The sequence below is a fragment of the Molossus molossus genome, unplaced genomic scaffold (genome assembly GCF_014108415.1).
Source record: "Molossus molossus isolate mMolMol1 unplaced genomic scaffold, mMolMol1.p scaffold_m16_p_9, whole genome shotgun sequence".
Classification (NCBI taxonomy): Eukaryota; Metazoa; Chordata; class Mammalia; order Chiroptera; family Molossidae; genus Molossus; species Molossus molossus.
The window spans coordinates 26632739-26645347 of record NW_023425403.1 but is presented as its reverse complement, the minus strand read 5'-3'; the positions used below and the strand labels follow the sequence as shown (position 1 = coordinate 26645347).

Below are 12609 nucleotides of genomic sequence, written 5' to 3'. Positions count from 1 at the left end.
TAAGTAAAATAGAAGAAAGAAGGGACAATTTCTAAATAGCTGTCTTTTATACAAAAAAGTAATAATCCAATTAATTACCCATGTAGCAAAATCTACGAAGCAGGGAGTTTTTCCACTCTACCACCACCCTTCCAACCCTTTCCAAATTCTTCATCACAGACCAGTTCTAGACCTCTGAATCTGATACTAATAAAAGACATTGTTCTTCAAAAACAGGTGTCCTAAAAATGTGATCATCCCCTCTGCTTACAGAGTATTCATTTGTTACCTAAACTATGACCAGCAATGGATACACCCCCTTTGAAATCAGGGTTCCTCTGCAGAAAAAGTGTATATATTCGGTTCATTTCAGAAGCAACTGTGTCCACAATAGTCTGACAGTAGGTGGGGCTATTGTAGAAGAAGACATCCAGAATTGTGTCATTGGTGAAGTGTCTTAGGCGGTTAATGCTGGGCAGGGTTATTCGCTGTAGATCTCTGAAAAAAAGAAAAGATATTTTAAGCAGAAAACCAAACTACATTCCATAACTTCCTTTAAGTTATCTAGCTTAGCCTCCAATCTCAGACTTAGATATTTAAAGATATAAGAAGCAACTATTAATTTATAGGAAATATGGAGGACAGAGAGAAATGTTTAATGAAGCCAAAGGGATGTGATCAACAAAATTCACAGTGTGAGCCCTATTAGACAAACAACTCTGTTTCTTCAATACACAAATTCCAAGAAAATAACAGACAGAAAAGTAATCAAGAGATTAAGAGCCCTGGCCAGTTTGGCTCAGCGGTTAGAGCGTCAGCCTGCGGTCCGGAGAGACCCGGGTTCGGTTCCCGCTAAGGGCACATACTTCAGTTGCAGTTTGTCCCCAGCCCTGGTTGGTCATGCGATGTGTCCCTTCACATCGATGTTTCTCTCTCTCTCTCCCTTCCTCTCTCTCCCTCCCACGCTATCTGTACAAAAAATGGAAAAATATCCTCGGGTGAGGATAAAAAAAAAAAAGAGATTAAGAGAGGTTTAAAAGACATATTTGGATTCCAGTTTAAACTATTTATGTATGTGTGCATTTGTGTTTGTGTGTGTGCATGTGTATGTGTGTATAAATCATGAGATTTATTAGAAAATTAGAAATTTGAACACTGTATATTTGCTATTAAAATATTTTTAGGTGTGATAATGGTATTATAGTTATATTTTATTTAAAGTCCTTTAAAATATACAAACTGAAACATTTACAGGTGAAATGATATGATATCTATGATTTGACTCAAAATAATTTGGAAGGATGCACTGTAGATAGGGGTATGATGATAGGGTTAGGGCAGAACTGGCCATGTGTTGATGCATGTTGAGGCTGGGTAATCATAATCAGTATATGAAAATTCATTATATATGCTACTTTTGTGTAAAGAACTCTGTGTAATGAAAAGTGTGCTTAAAAGACAAAAGAGCCCTGACCAGTGTGGCTCATTTGGTTGGACATCAGCCCCTGCAATGAAAGGTTGCCAGTTAGCACATGCCTGGGTTGCAGGCTCAGTATCCAGTAGGGGAGATGCAGGAGGCAGCCCATCAATGTTTCTCTCTCTAAAAGTCAATTTTTAAAAATACGTTTAAAAAGATACAAGAGGGTTTTCCTAGAATTCTCAAAATTTAAGTTATTTGATCACAAGCTAAATGATAAATGGTATCAACTCTCAATGTAGAATTTCTTAAAGCTGAAAGAAGCCAAAGGCATACAGAACTCATGTCTCACAAAGGAAAACCATGCTAACATTGTCTAAATCAACCAGTTAAAACTTTCTCAAAATTTCCAGAGAAATTTCTCAAAGATTCAACAGTTTCTGTAGTTTAGAGAAAGCTATGTGACCTTAGTCACCTCCTAGGGTCAGCTTAAATATGATGTGAACTCCACACCTAGTAAAATCAACACCACAATGGAGCATATGGCACATGAAATATACTCAAATTGTAGGGCATTAAGAACTGAGAGACAGCCCTGGCCGGTTTGGCTCAGCGGTTAGAGCGTCGGCCTGCGGTCTGGAGAGACCCGGGTTCGGTTCCCGCTAAGGGCATGTACCTCGGTTGCAGTTTGTCCCCGGCCCTGGTTGGTCGTGCGGGTGGCAGCCACTCGATGTGTCCCTTTCACGTCGATGTTTCTCTCTCTCTGTTCCTCTCTCTCCCTCCCACTCTACCTGAACAAAAAATGGAAAAATGTCCTCGGGTGAGGATAAAAAAAAATAAATAAAAAAAAAAAAAAAAAAAAGAACTGAGAGACAGCCCTGGCTGGTTTGGCTCAGCAGTTAGAGCATTGGCCTGAGGACCACGGAGTCCCAGGTTCGATTCTGGCCAGGGCGCATAACTCAGTTGCGGCTCGTCCCTGGCCCCAGTTGGTGTCCTGCGAGTGGCAACCAATCGATGCATCCCTCTCACATCGATGTTACTCTCTCTCTCACTCTCTCTCCCACTCCGTCTAAAGATCCGTCTAAAGAGAAATGTTAAAAAAAAAAAAAAGAACTAAGAGGCACAGAAGGGAAGCCATTTCCAAGACCAGCATGGAAATAATGTTGACTACTTCCTTTATCTTCTACAGAAGCATCTCCTACTTCTATCCTAGAACTATATGATGAACATACTTCTTTATGGAGAGCCCATAGCTAAATAGCCTTCATATAAGGCAACTTTCTCTGACATTACCATAGTATTTACAAACAAAACTACTGGGCTTGTAACTTAAGAAAGCATCACATGGCCCTGGCCGGTTTGGCTCAGTGGTTGGAGAGTCAGCCTGCAGACTAGAGAGTCCCGGGTTCAGTTCCCACTGGGGGCACATACCAAAAAAAAAAAAAAGAAAGCATCACATGCCCAGCTAGTGTGGCTCAGTGGTCGAGCATCGACCCATGCACCAAGAGGTCGCCAGTTCGATTCCAGGTCAGGGCACATGCCCAGGTTGTGGGCCAAATACCCAGTGAGGGGCATGCAGAGGCGGCCAATCGATATTCTCTCTCATCAATGTTTCTGTCTCCCTCCCTCCCTCTTCTTCCTCTCTCTAAAATCAATAAAGAAAAAAAATTAAAAAGAAAGCATCACATAAAAGTAGTTATACCTATTATATCTCAAGTTATAAGTACTAATAAGTTAATATTTGGGGGTTTATTTTTTTTCTCAAATTTGGACAAATATTATCTAAATAGGATTACAAAAGAAACAACAAAATATTATATACATCTTGAGGTAGGTTGGCTTTTGACATCTAAAGATGGAAATGCTTATTCTCCATAGGAAGAAAGCAATGTTTGGCTTTACTACTAAATAAATTAAAAAGCTGTAATAGCAAATACTAATGATCCAGTAAAACATACTAGAAGAAAATACACATAGCTCTTTATTCCTAACCCACACTAGTTAAACCAAGGGATTAGTTAGCATTTAATAATGTATCTCTAAAAAAAGACACAGAAGTACAAAAATATTTTGTTGAACACAATTTTAAATATACAATCAGTTATAGCAGAAATATCCCTAAGCATATCGATGATCAGAGAACATCACGATTAGCAACTCGAAGGTGTATGGTGTTACTCACACATCTACACCAGTAGAATGCAAAGGACTGTGCCAGTTGACTGGAAGAAATTCTACTCTCCCAATCTGCTGATTTTCTTGGGCTTTCTTAAAATGAGTTTGTAGCAGGTTCAAGGAAACGCTGCGAAAATCATTAACTATAAAAGAAAATTAACTTATGTATCAAGAGTGAATTTGCAGAATTAAAATACAACAGATCACATAATAATACCCTGTACCTACATTTGCTTAGAACATGCATTTATTTAAGTCAAAAATAGCAAACTGGTATTCAGAAAAATTATCAATGCATATAAGAAAAGCTGTTCCTTTAATATAGAACTTGCTTTTACTATACAGTACATTTTATCAAAGAAACCGCTAACTTAAACATTTCTAATGTGTCACAGGAATTGTTTCAATTTAAAGAAAAAAATATTACATGACTATGTCAATCAGGCTTACAGTCAGATTCCTATTCTAACTTTCTGGTTCTTACAAACAACCACTACCCAATATTTTAGATTAAAAAAAAAAAAAAATACCCTGAAGTTTGAAATTCTTATTACATCAATCTTAACCTTCTTAGAAGGTTTATGCTTAGAAGCATTAGCCAGTAGGATAAGGCTCCTAAAATGAGACAATTACACTTTGAATGCTATCAAGTTTTAGAGGACACTACCTTTCAAAATCAAGTTATGCTAATGACCTAAATATTCCAAATAGAATATCAAGAGGTCTGTCACAGTATGAATTACAAAAATGACTAAAGCATCTGTTACTCATTTAAACTATATCATCTTTACAGCCCCTTAAATTTGGAATGGTTAGACATAAGACCATCACATCATCAAAGAATTTTATAAGGATTAAGTGCTTATTCATTCAAGAATTATTCGTTAAGAGTACAAACTATTAGCCTAAGGAATTTGCTAGTACTTTAGGTCTAAGCTGGGAAGCTTTACTACCTTGCCACCTGTCTTTGGCTCTCCAAATCTTGTTATGCAACTAATACTACAGACTAAAGACAACACTTCATTTCAGCTCACAGGAGCACTGACTAATAGTCCCCTCAAAAGACTTATCTTACATGCTTTGCAAACCTACCACACTGTACAATGCTTCGAAAGCGGAGATCACAAGCTGGTCCAATTCCATGGACTACAAAAACCAAGTGGTCTATTTGTAAAGGTTCCCCTATAAATGAAATAAAAATAAATATTATTCTATATAACTAGTCATGTATTTTTTATTGTTGAAGGTATTACAGATGTCCCCCCCTTATTTTCCCCAATGATCCCCTCGTCCCCACTTCTACCCCTCTCCTGCTTTCCCCAAACTAATGTCTTTGTCCATTAGTTGTGCATATACTAGTCACATATTTTAACATCAAACATTCACAATAAATAGGCTATAAAGATAGGCAAATTAAAATGTAAGCAGGTAATTTAAAGGACACAAAATAATCCTGTATATAATTACTTAGTAAAAATACACTAATTTTACTTTGTTTCTAATTTATCTTAAAATAAGTCTGTGAAAAAAATTTCAGGTTTTTAAAATAATTTACTTTGAAATAACTGCAATCTTACAGAAAAATTGAAAGAATAGTACAGAAACTCCCATGTACTTTTTTTTTTTTTTTTTTTTTTTATCCTCACCCGAGGATATTTTTCCATTTTTTGTTCAGATAGAGTGGGAGGGAGAGAGAAAGAGAAACATCGATGTGAAGGGACACATCGAGTGGCTGCCACCCGCACGGCCAACCAGGGCCGGGGACAAACTGCAACCGAAGTACATGCCCTTAGCGGGAACCAAACCCGGGTCTCTCCGGACCGCAGGTCGACGCTTTAACCGCTGAGCCAAACTGGCCAGGGCCTATAACATATATATATATATATATATATATATTTTTTTTTTTATCCTCACCCGAGGACATTTTTCCATTTTTTGTACAGACAGAGTGGGAGGGAGAGAGAGGAAGAGAGAGAGTGAGAAACATCGACGTGAAAGGGACACATCGAGTGGCTGCCACCCGCACGACCAACCAGGGCTGGGGACAAACTGCAACCAAGGTACGTGCCCTTAGCGGGAACCAAACCTGGGTCTCTCTGGACTGCAGGCCGACGCTCTAACCGCTGAGCCAAACTGGCCAGGGCCATACTTAGCAACTTTAAAAGAGATTTTTATACCTATTAAGATTCTTAGTATATGAAGTGATGCTAATGTTAATTCCAAAGAAGCTCATATAATTCAAGATCATTTTTAAGCCTTGAGCTCATCCAAATCCATAGAAAAAGGTCATAATTTAAGCTATAAACAAGTACATAAGAAGATATGAAAAAAAAATGAATGATTAACATTACCACAATGAATGTCAACAGAGATGTTCTCAACCCCTCTCTTCACTGTTCTTGGTCGACCCTGCTCAGTGGGTGTTGAACCCCAATCATCAGACCCTGCAACTGGCTGGTAATGCACCATAAGCTTAAATAGAAAAGATGTCAAAAACTGTTAAATCCTATAAGCAATATTAAGCACATGCCAATGAACTTTTTGTTTCTAAAGTACTTTAATAAATAAAATAAAGTCAAACATTTACAATGAATAGATATAAAGATATTCTACATTAAAGACAGCTCTATTTATACACTCTGAGGAGCAAGGAATATGTCTTTCAGAACATAATATATAGTCGAATCTCAACTGGAGTTTTGTAAAAAAACTTTTTTTCTTTATTGATTTTTTTAGAATGGAAGGAAGAGGGAGATATAGAAACATCGATGAGAGAGAACACGGATTGGCTGCCTCCTGCATGCCCCCCACTGGGGATCTGGCCCACAACCTGGGCATGTGCCCTGGCCAGGAATCAAACCAGTGACCTCTTGGTGCATGGGTCGATGCTCAACCACTGAGCCACACCAGCCGGGCTCAACTGGAGTTTTGATATGCAGCTCCTACAACTTGAAATGAGAACCCTGAAAATGTATTTGGCTATTCCTATACAATTTAAATATCATGCCCTGGCCGGTTTGGCTCAGCGGTTAGAGCATTGGCCTGCGGTCCCGAGAGACCCGGGTTCGGTTCCCGCTAAGGGCACGTACCTCGGTTGCAGTTTGTCCCCGGCCCTGGTTGGTCGTGCGGGTGGCAACCACTCGATGTGTCCCTTTCACATCGATGTTTCTCTCTCTCTTCCTCTCTCCCCCTCCCACTCTACCTGAACAAAAAATAGAAAAAAATGTCCTCAGGTGAGGATTAAAAAAATAAATAAATAAATAAATAAATAAATATCATGCCTGGCCAGGTAGTTCAGCTGGTTGAACATCTTCTCATACACTTAAAGGTTTCAGGTTCGATTCCCAGTCAGGGCACATACCTGGGTTTGTGTGTTCAATCCACAGTCAGGGCGTGTATGGGAGGTAATTGATTGATGTTTCTCTTGCATCTCTCTCTCTCTTTCTTCCCCTTCCCCCCTCACCCTTCCTTTTTCTCTAAAATCAATAAAAATATCCTTGGATGAGGATTTAAAAATAAATATCTTATGATTTTATTTGTCAATTTTACCTCAGTAACGCTAAAAAAATTTGAAAACATACATCAGGCCAACAGACTTTCAACAACACCCTACACATGAAAAACATGCCACATAATGTATCAGTGATATTCTTAATCTACAGTGGCATAATTTTCCCTAGGAAAATTCTTTTATATAAATTGAACAAGGTAAATAGTGGTAGTGGCTACAAGTTTTAAGTTTCATAATTGTTCCTGTAATATAAAAATTTCCAAAGATTATCCTAAGTAGAATCCCCAACAACATAGAAACCAGTAAAGTTCTCCTTAGTAATGCAATTAACCTTCAATCCCAAAATTAGAGAAAGGCTTTTAATTTGCTTTACCTTTGGATTGTGCAGTATAATAATTTCTCTGTTGGGAGACTCCAGTTTCTTTTTCCATTCATCCAGAGTTACAGCACGCATGTAAGTTTCCTTAAAAGAAAACACATTTCTTTAGATCTCTCTTATTGTTTTCCTATTAAAACTAAATTTTTTCAAGAGAATACTGCTAAATAAACAATTACAATAAGAATATCCTATTCCAATTAATTAAATTTATTTTAAAATTACAACAGATAATAGTATAGGACAAAGGAAAAAAATAACTCCTACTTCTTTTTTTTTTTTTTTTTTTTTTTTTTTTTTTTATCCTCACCCGAGGACATTTTTCCATTTTTTGTTCAGGTGGAGTGGGAGGGAGAGAGAGGAACAGAGAGAGAGAGAGAGAAACATCGATGTGAAAGGGACACATCAAGTGGCTGCTACCCGCACAACCAACCAGGGCCGGGGACAAACTGCAACCGAGGTACGCGCCCTTAGCGGGAACCGAACCCGGGTCTCTCAGGACCGCAGGCCGACGCTCTAACCACTGAACCAAACCGGCCAGGGCAATAACTCCTACTTCTATCATCTAGACTAGAGATAAATATTTTTCACATTTTGATATATTTCTTTCAATAATACTAATGTCTGTATATTTTCCATAAAATTAGGACTATATTACATACATAGTTCTCTCTTGATTTATCAAGTTTATTTTAAAATTCTTTTGAAATGTAATATTAACAGTATAGGACAAAGAAAAAAAAAAGTAAATCCTAATCCTAATTCCATCATCTAGAGTAGACATAATCATTGTTCACATTTTGGTATATTTATTTCAATACTATTAATGTCCTACTCCAATTTAAACAAATGTCAGACAAATGTCAGACTGTTTTAACAGCAAGAAAAATAAAAGGCAAAAAGATAATCCTGTGGTCATAGTTTAAATTTAAACAATAATCACCATCAGGGAAAACATTTCTTCATTTTATTTTAAAATCTGGAAATAAAACAATTTTATCCTGAAACTAACTTGCAAGAAGAAATGCTATAAACTGTATGCAGATAGAATCAAATTCTTCCTAAAAATTTCAAAAAAAATAAGTCATAGACAAAGAAAATATTATTAAATAAGACAAATATAAAGAAAATTAGTTTAAAAGGGTCAAAGGAATACCTCTAATGCTTGACTGAAGCTCTCTGAGTAGGGAACATATTTATTATCTTTGTCGCCCTTATAAAACCAGGTACATCGTCTCACTTCTGATGCTTGCTCATCCCAGTAGACAGCGTACCGCATCCTCTCCCCCAAATGAACATCATACCTGCCCCCATCAGTGGGGACAACTCTCCCATTACAATCTTTTCCTATCAAGAATTGAGAAGAGGAAAAGAAGTACATATATCAAAATAAATCTCCCAAAATACAGTTCTGAGTTATACTCTAAATAATGTTATGAAACACATGAATAAGCATTTTCTACTTGGGTAATCATTAAACAACATGAAATTTAATTATTATCTTTTTTTCACTAATTACTTTACAAACCATCAAAACCATTCTTGGTTTTGTTTGTTTTTTGTTAATCCTCACCCGGAGACATTTTTCCATTAATTCTTAGAGTGGAAGGGAGGGAGGGGAAGAGAGAGAAACATCAATGTAAGAGGGCACACTGATTAGTTGCCTTCCGCACGACCCTGACCCGGCCGGAGACCAAACCTGCAACCCTGGTATGTGCCCTTGATCAGGAACTGAACCCCAGACCCTTCAGTCCACAGGCTGATGCTCTAACCCCTGAGCCAAACTGGCCAGGGCTCACTCTTGGTTTCAATGAAACATGAAAAAAATAATACCCAAACACTGTTTTGTTCTTTTTCTGAGAAGACAGCAGTGTATATAAGCCCGGGCCAGTTTGGCTCAATGGTTACAGCATCAGCCTGTGGACTGAAGGGTCTCACGTTCAATTCCTGGTCAAGGGCACATACCTGAGTTGCAGGTTTGATCCCAGCCCTGGTCGGGGTCAAGCAAGGTCATGCAGGAGGCAACCAATTGATGTGTCTCTCTCACATCCATGTTTCTCCCCCCCTTCCCCTCCCTCCTACTCTATCTTAAAAAAAAAAAGAAAAAATATCTTCCAGTGAGGATTTAAAAAAATTAAAAATGTATATAAGACAGCTTTCTGAATATTTTGCTTGAGGGATCAAAAGGTGAATTAATGACCAAGACCATCATGATGATAAAGTAGTATGATAATAAAGTAGAATCTATGTTTCATAAAAGAAGAAAAAACAAGTGACAAATTAAAGAATTCATTCTTTTGCAATGTGAATGTGACACATCCCCATACACACTTTTATAAGATGTTTTTATTGATTTTTTCTTTTTAGAGAGAGAGGGGAAGGGAAAGATAGAAACATTGATATAAGAGAGAGAAACACTGGCCCTGGCCGGTTTGGCTCAGCGGTTAGAGCTTCCACCTGCAGACCAGAGTCCCAGTTCGGTTCCTGCTGAGGGCATGTACCTTGGTTGCAGTTTGTCCACGCCCTGGTTGGGGTCATGTGGTTGTCAACCAGTCAATGTGTCTCTCTCATATCCATGTTTATCTTTCTCTCTTGCTACCTCTCTCCCTCCTGCTCTATCTGAAGATAAGTGCAAAAATGTCCTCGGGTGAAGATTTAAAAAAAAGAGACAAGCACTGATCAAGTGCCTCCTGCATGTCTCACACTGGGGATCAAGCTGACAACCCGGGCATGTGCCCTGATTGGAAATGGAACCGAAACCTCTCAGTCCATGGAACGACGACACACAATCCACTGAGCCATACCGGTCTGGCTAAAATTTACATTTAATAGCACTCACCATAAGGACTAATATTATAGTTTGAGAGAGATAACAGTAAGTCTTTGTCTATGATAGTCATCATTTTTTTCCTACCAGAGCCATATGCCTCTTCCAGCTGCTGTGAATCCTCAGAGTTGAAAGGAATCCATGTTTCTTTAGAATCTATTATCTTACAATAAAACCAATGAGGAGAAACTGGTTCATACAAATTGCCAGCATCCATGTCTATTAGCTCAAAGGAACTACATGAGTTTGGTGATGGGGATGGATCTGACTGAGTCAACTGTTCTTGGTGTGATTCCACTGATGACATTTCTCTCTCTAAAACAGAAGATGAAATAAATTATCATAAATATAATTTTCCTTCTATTCACAGTGTAATTATTCACACACACAAACCTGGTCATTTTAATGAGTCATTTACGCAAAACAAAACAAAAAAAGCCCAAAAATCTAAGGGGGTTACACAATTAAAAATAGAAATAACTTATAAATTAACAGCTGGATTTGAGCAGCAGGTGGAGAGGGGGCTTTAAGCAAAATGCTTCTTGTAGTCAGACCAACCACTTTGTACTGATCTCCCAATTCTCTCAGAAAACTGCATGGTTCTAGACAAGTTATATAACAAACCCAGAAACACAAGAAACACATGGTCAAAAACTTGATTGCAACGAAAACACTTTAACCCAGTCTCCAATCTAAGTCTAGTGCCAAAGGCAAATAATTTACTTCCTCTCAGGCTCCTGGTTTTAGGCTCCAGGCCCCCTATCATTACACGCTTTCATGATCACTGGAACCTTCAAATACAGAAAATAAAACTATTCACTTAAGAAGCAGTCACTTTTGCCCTGGCTGGTTTGTCTGAGCGGTTAGAGCGCCCGCCCGCGGACTTAGGGTCGCGGGTTGGATTCCCGCCTGGGTTGGGGGTCGGGAGGAAGGCAACCAATCCATGTGTCTCCCTCCCTCCCTTCCACTCTATCTGGAAAAAAAAAAAAAATCAATGGACAAGTATCCTCAGGTGAGGATTAAAAAAAAAAAGGAACCAGTCACTTTTATTGATTCTTGACGTGTGCTTAAGTAGGGGCTATGGTACAAATTCTCAACGCACGAGCCCTTGCTTGAGGCCACTGTGCGCACGCGCGCACCCACTGACCCCGTTCACGTCTCAGGTAAAAAGTAACAGGTGATCTCAAGAGCCTCCTTCCCTTAAAAAGGTGACCTGTGTTCCCACCCCTTGAACACTCAGACCAATCAGCAAACCTAACCATGCAGACATGGAAAACAGACTGCAGCTCCCGGAGGGAAGTGCGCACGACTACCCTGATCTCAGCACCCAGCCAGCGGGATGGCCAGCACCTGGCCTCCTTCTGGGCGAACGCTCTCCGAGCTTTCGGCCACCTGATCTCCTTCCCTAACACAAATTTACCTCGGCCACCTCTGCGTGTCCCTTCTCCCCCACGACCTCGGGACTCCTGCAGCTCCGATCTGGGACCTTAGAGCGCAGGGGCTCGTCCCCTCCCGCCTCCAGCCCGGCAGAAACGAGCGAGGCCAGCAATGGAAACAAGGTAATTTGGGGCACAGTCGGTACAAAGGGCCACTTCCCTGGAATCGAAATCACCCCACCCCACCGGGGCTGGTTCTCCTGGCGCCCCCATTCCCTGCCTCCGGCATCGCGTCCTCTCCTCTGCCCCTGGCATCTCCATCCCGCAGCGTCTCCATCCCGCAGTGTCTCCATCCCCGCACCCCAGCCAGGCCTCCCTTGGTCCACACGCCGACCCCAACTCGCCATCGCGTACTCACCTGGCAGCGCCACAGCCTTCCACGCACTCCAGCCCTCGCTGAGAGGCACCAGACATGTCCCCGCGGCGGCCTTTATCCGGAGCCGGGCGGGGCGGGGCAGAGCAGGGCGGAGCCTGCGGCCTCGCCAGGCTTGCGCCGGACAGCGGGCTCCACCGCGCTCTCTGCGGGCGCACAGCGGCCCAGGCTGCGCAGAGCAAAGGTGAGGTGCCTGTGACCGTGGCGCGAAAACAATGCGTGGGACGAGGAGGGCCGCAGGGACACTGCCAGCAAGTGTCGCGAGAGATGGAGGGAGTCGCGCGAGATGAGGCTCCTCCCTGCGGGCAGGGAGTCGGAGCGCGGGGCGTGGGGGTCGTAAGTGCGCCGTGCCCTCCGCTCCGAGCTGGCGGGCGTTGGGAGGCCGGAGGTCATTAAAAGGCTGAGATGCGGAAAACGCCCTCAGAGCCGGGAGGCAGCATTTGGAATTTCAGTGAAAGAAAGGGGGAAAGCCCAGCGCCTCGCTGGATACGCCTGACCCGCTGATACTCTAGCTA

At 40.8% G+C, this 12609-nt stretch overlaps 1 protein-coding gene across 7 annotated transcripts in view; it reads right to left on the bottom strand.

The window, feature by feature from the left end:
- Positions 1 to 12236, bottom strand: part of DDHD2 (DDHD domain containing 2) — a 29152-nt gene extending 16916 nt beyond the window's left edge. For 3 of the 7 annotated variants that reach the window (XM_036249699.1, XM_036249700.1, XM_036249698.1), the window contains exons 1-8: positions 12080 to 12205; positions 10373 to 10600; positions 8615 to 8805; positions 7456 to 7545; positions 5923 to 6043; positions 4664 to 4753; positions 3579 to 3714; positions 269 to 477 (exon numbers count right to left, since the gene is read on the bottom strand). In XM_036249699.1, the coding sequence (XP_036105592.1) occupies positions 269 to 477; positions 3579 to 3714; positions 4664 to 4753; positions 5923 to 6043; positions 7456 to 7545; positions 8615 to 8805; positions 10373 to 10592 (1057 nt within the window). In that variant the 5' untranslated portion in view covers positions 10593 to 10600; positions 12080 to 12205. Of the gene's footprint in view, positions 1 to 268; positions 478 to 3578; positions 3715 to 4663; positions 4754 to 5922; positions 6044 to 7455; positions 7546 to 8614; positions 8806 to 10372; positions 10601 to 12079 lie in introns of those variants that run through there. The other 4 variants (XM_036249703.1, XM_036249701.1, XM_036249702.1 and 1 more) reach the window with 4 other exon arrangements.
- Between the last annotated feature and the right edge of the window lie 373 nt (positions 12237 to 12609).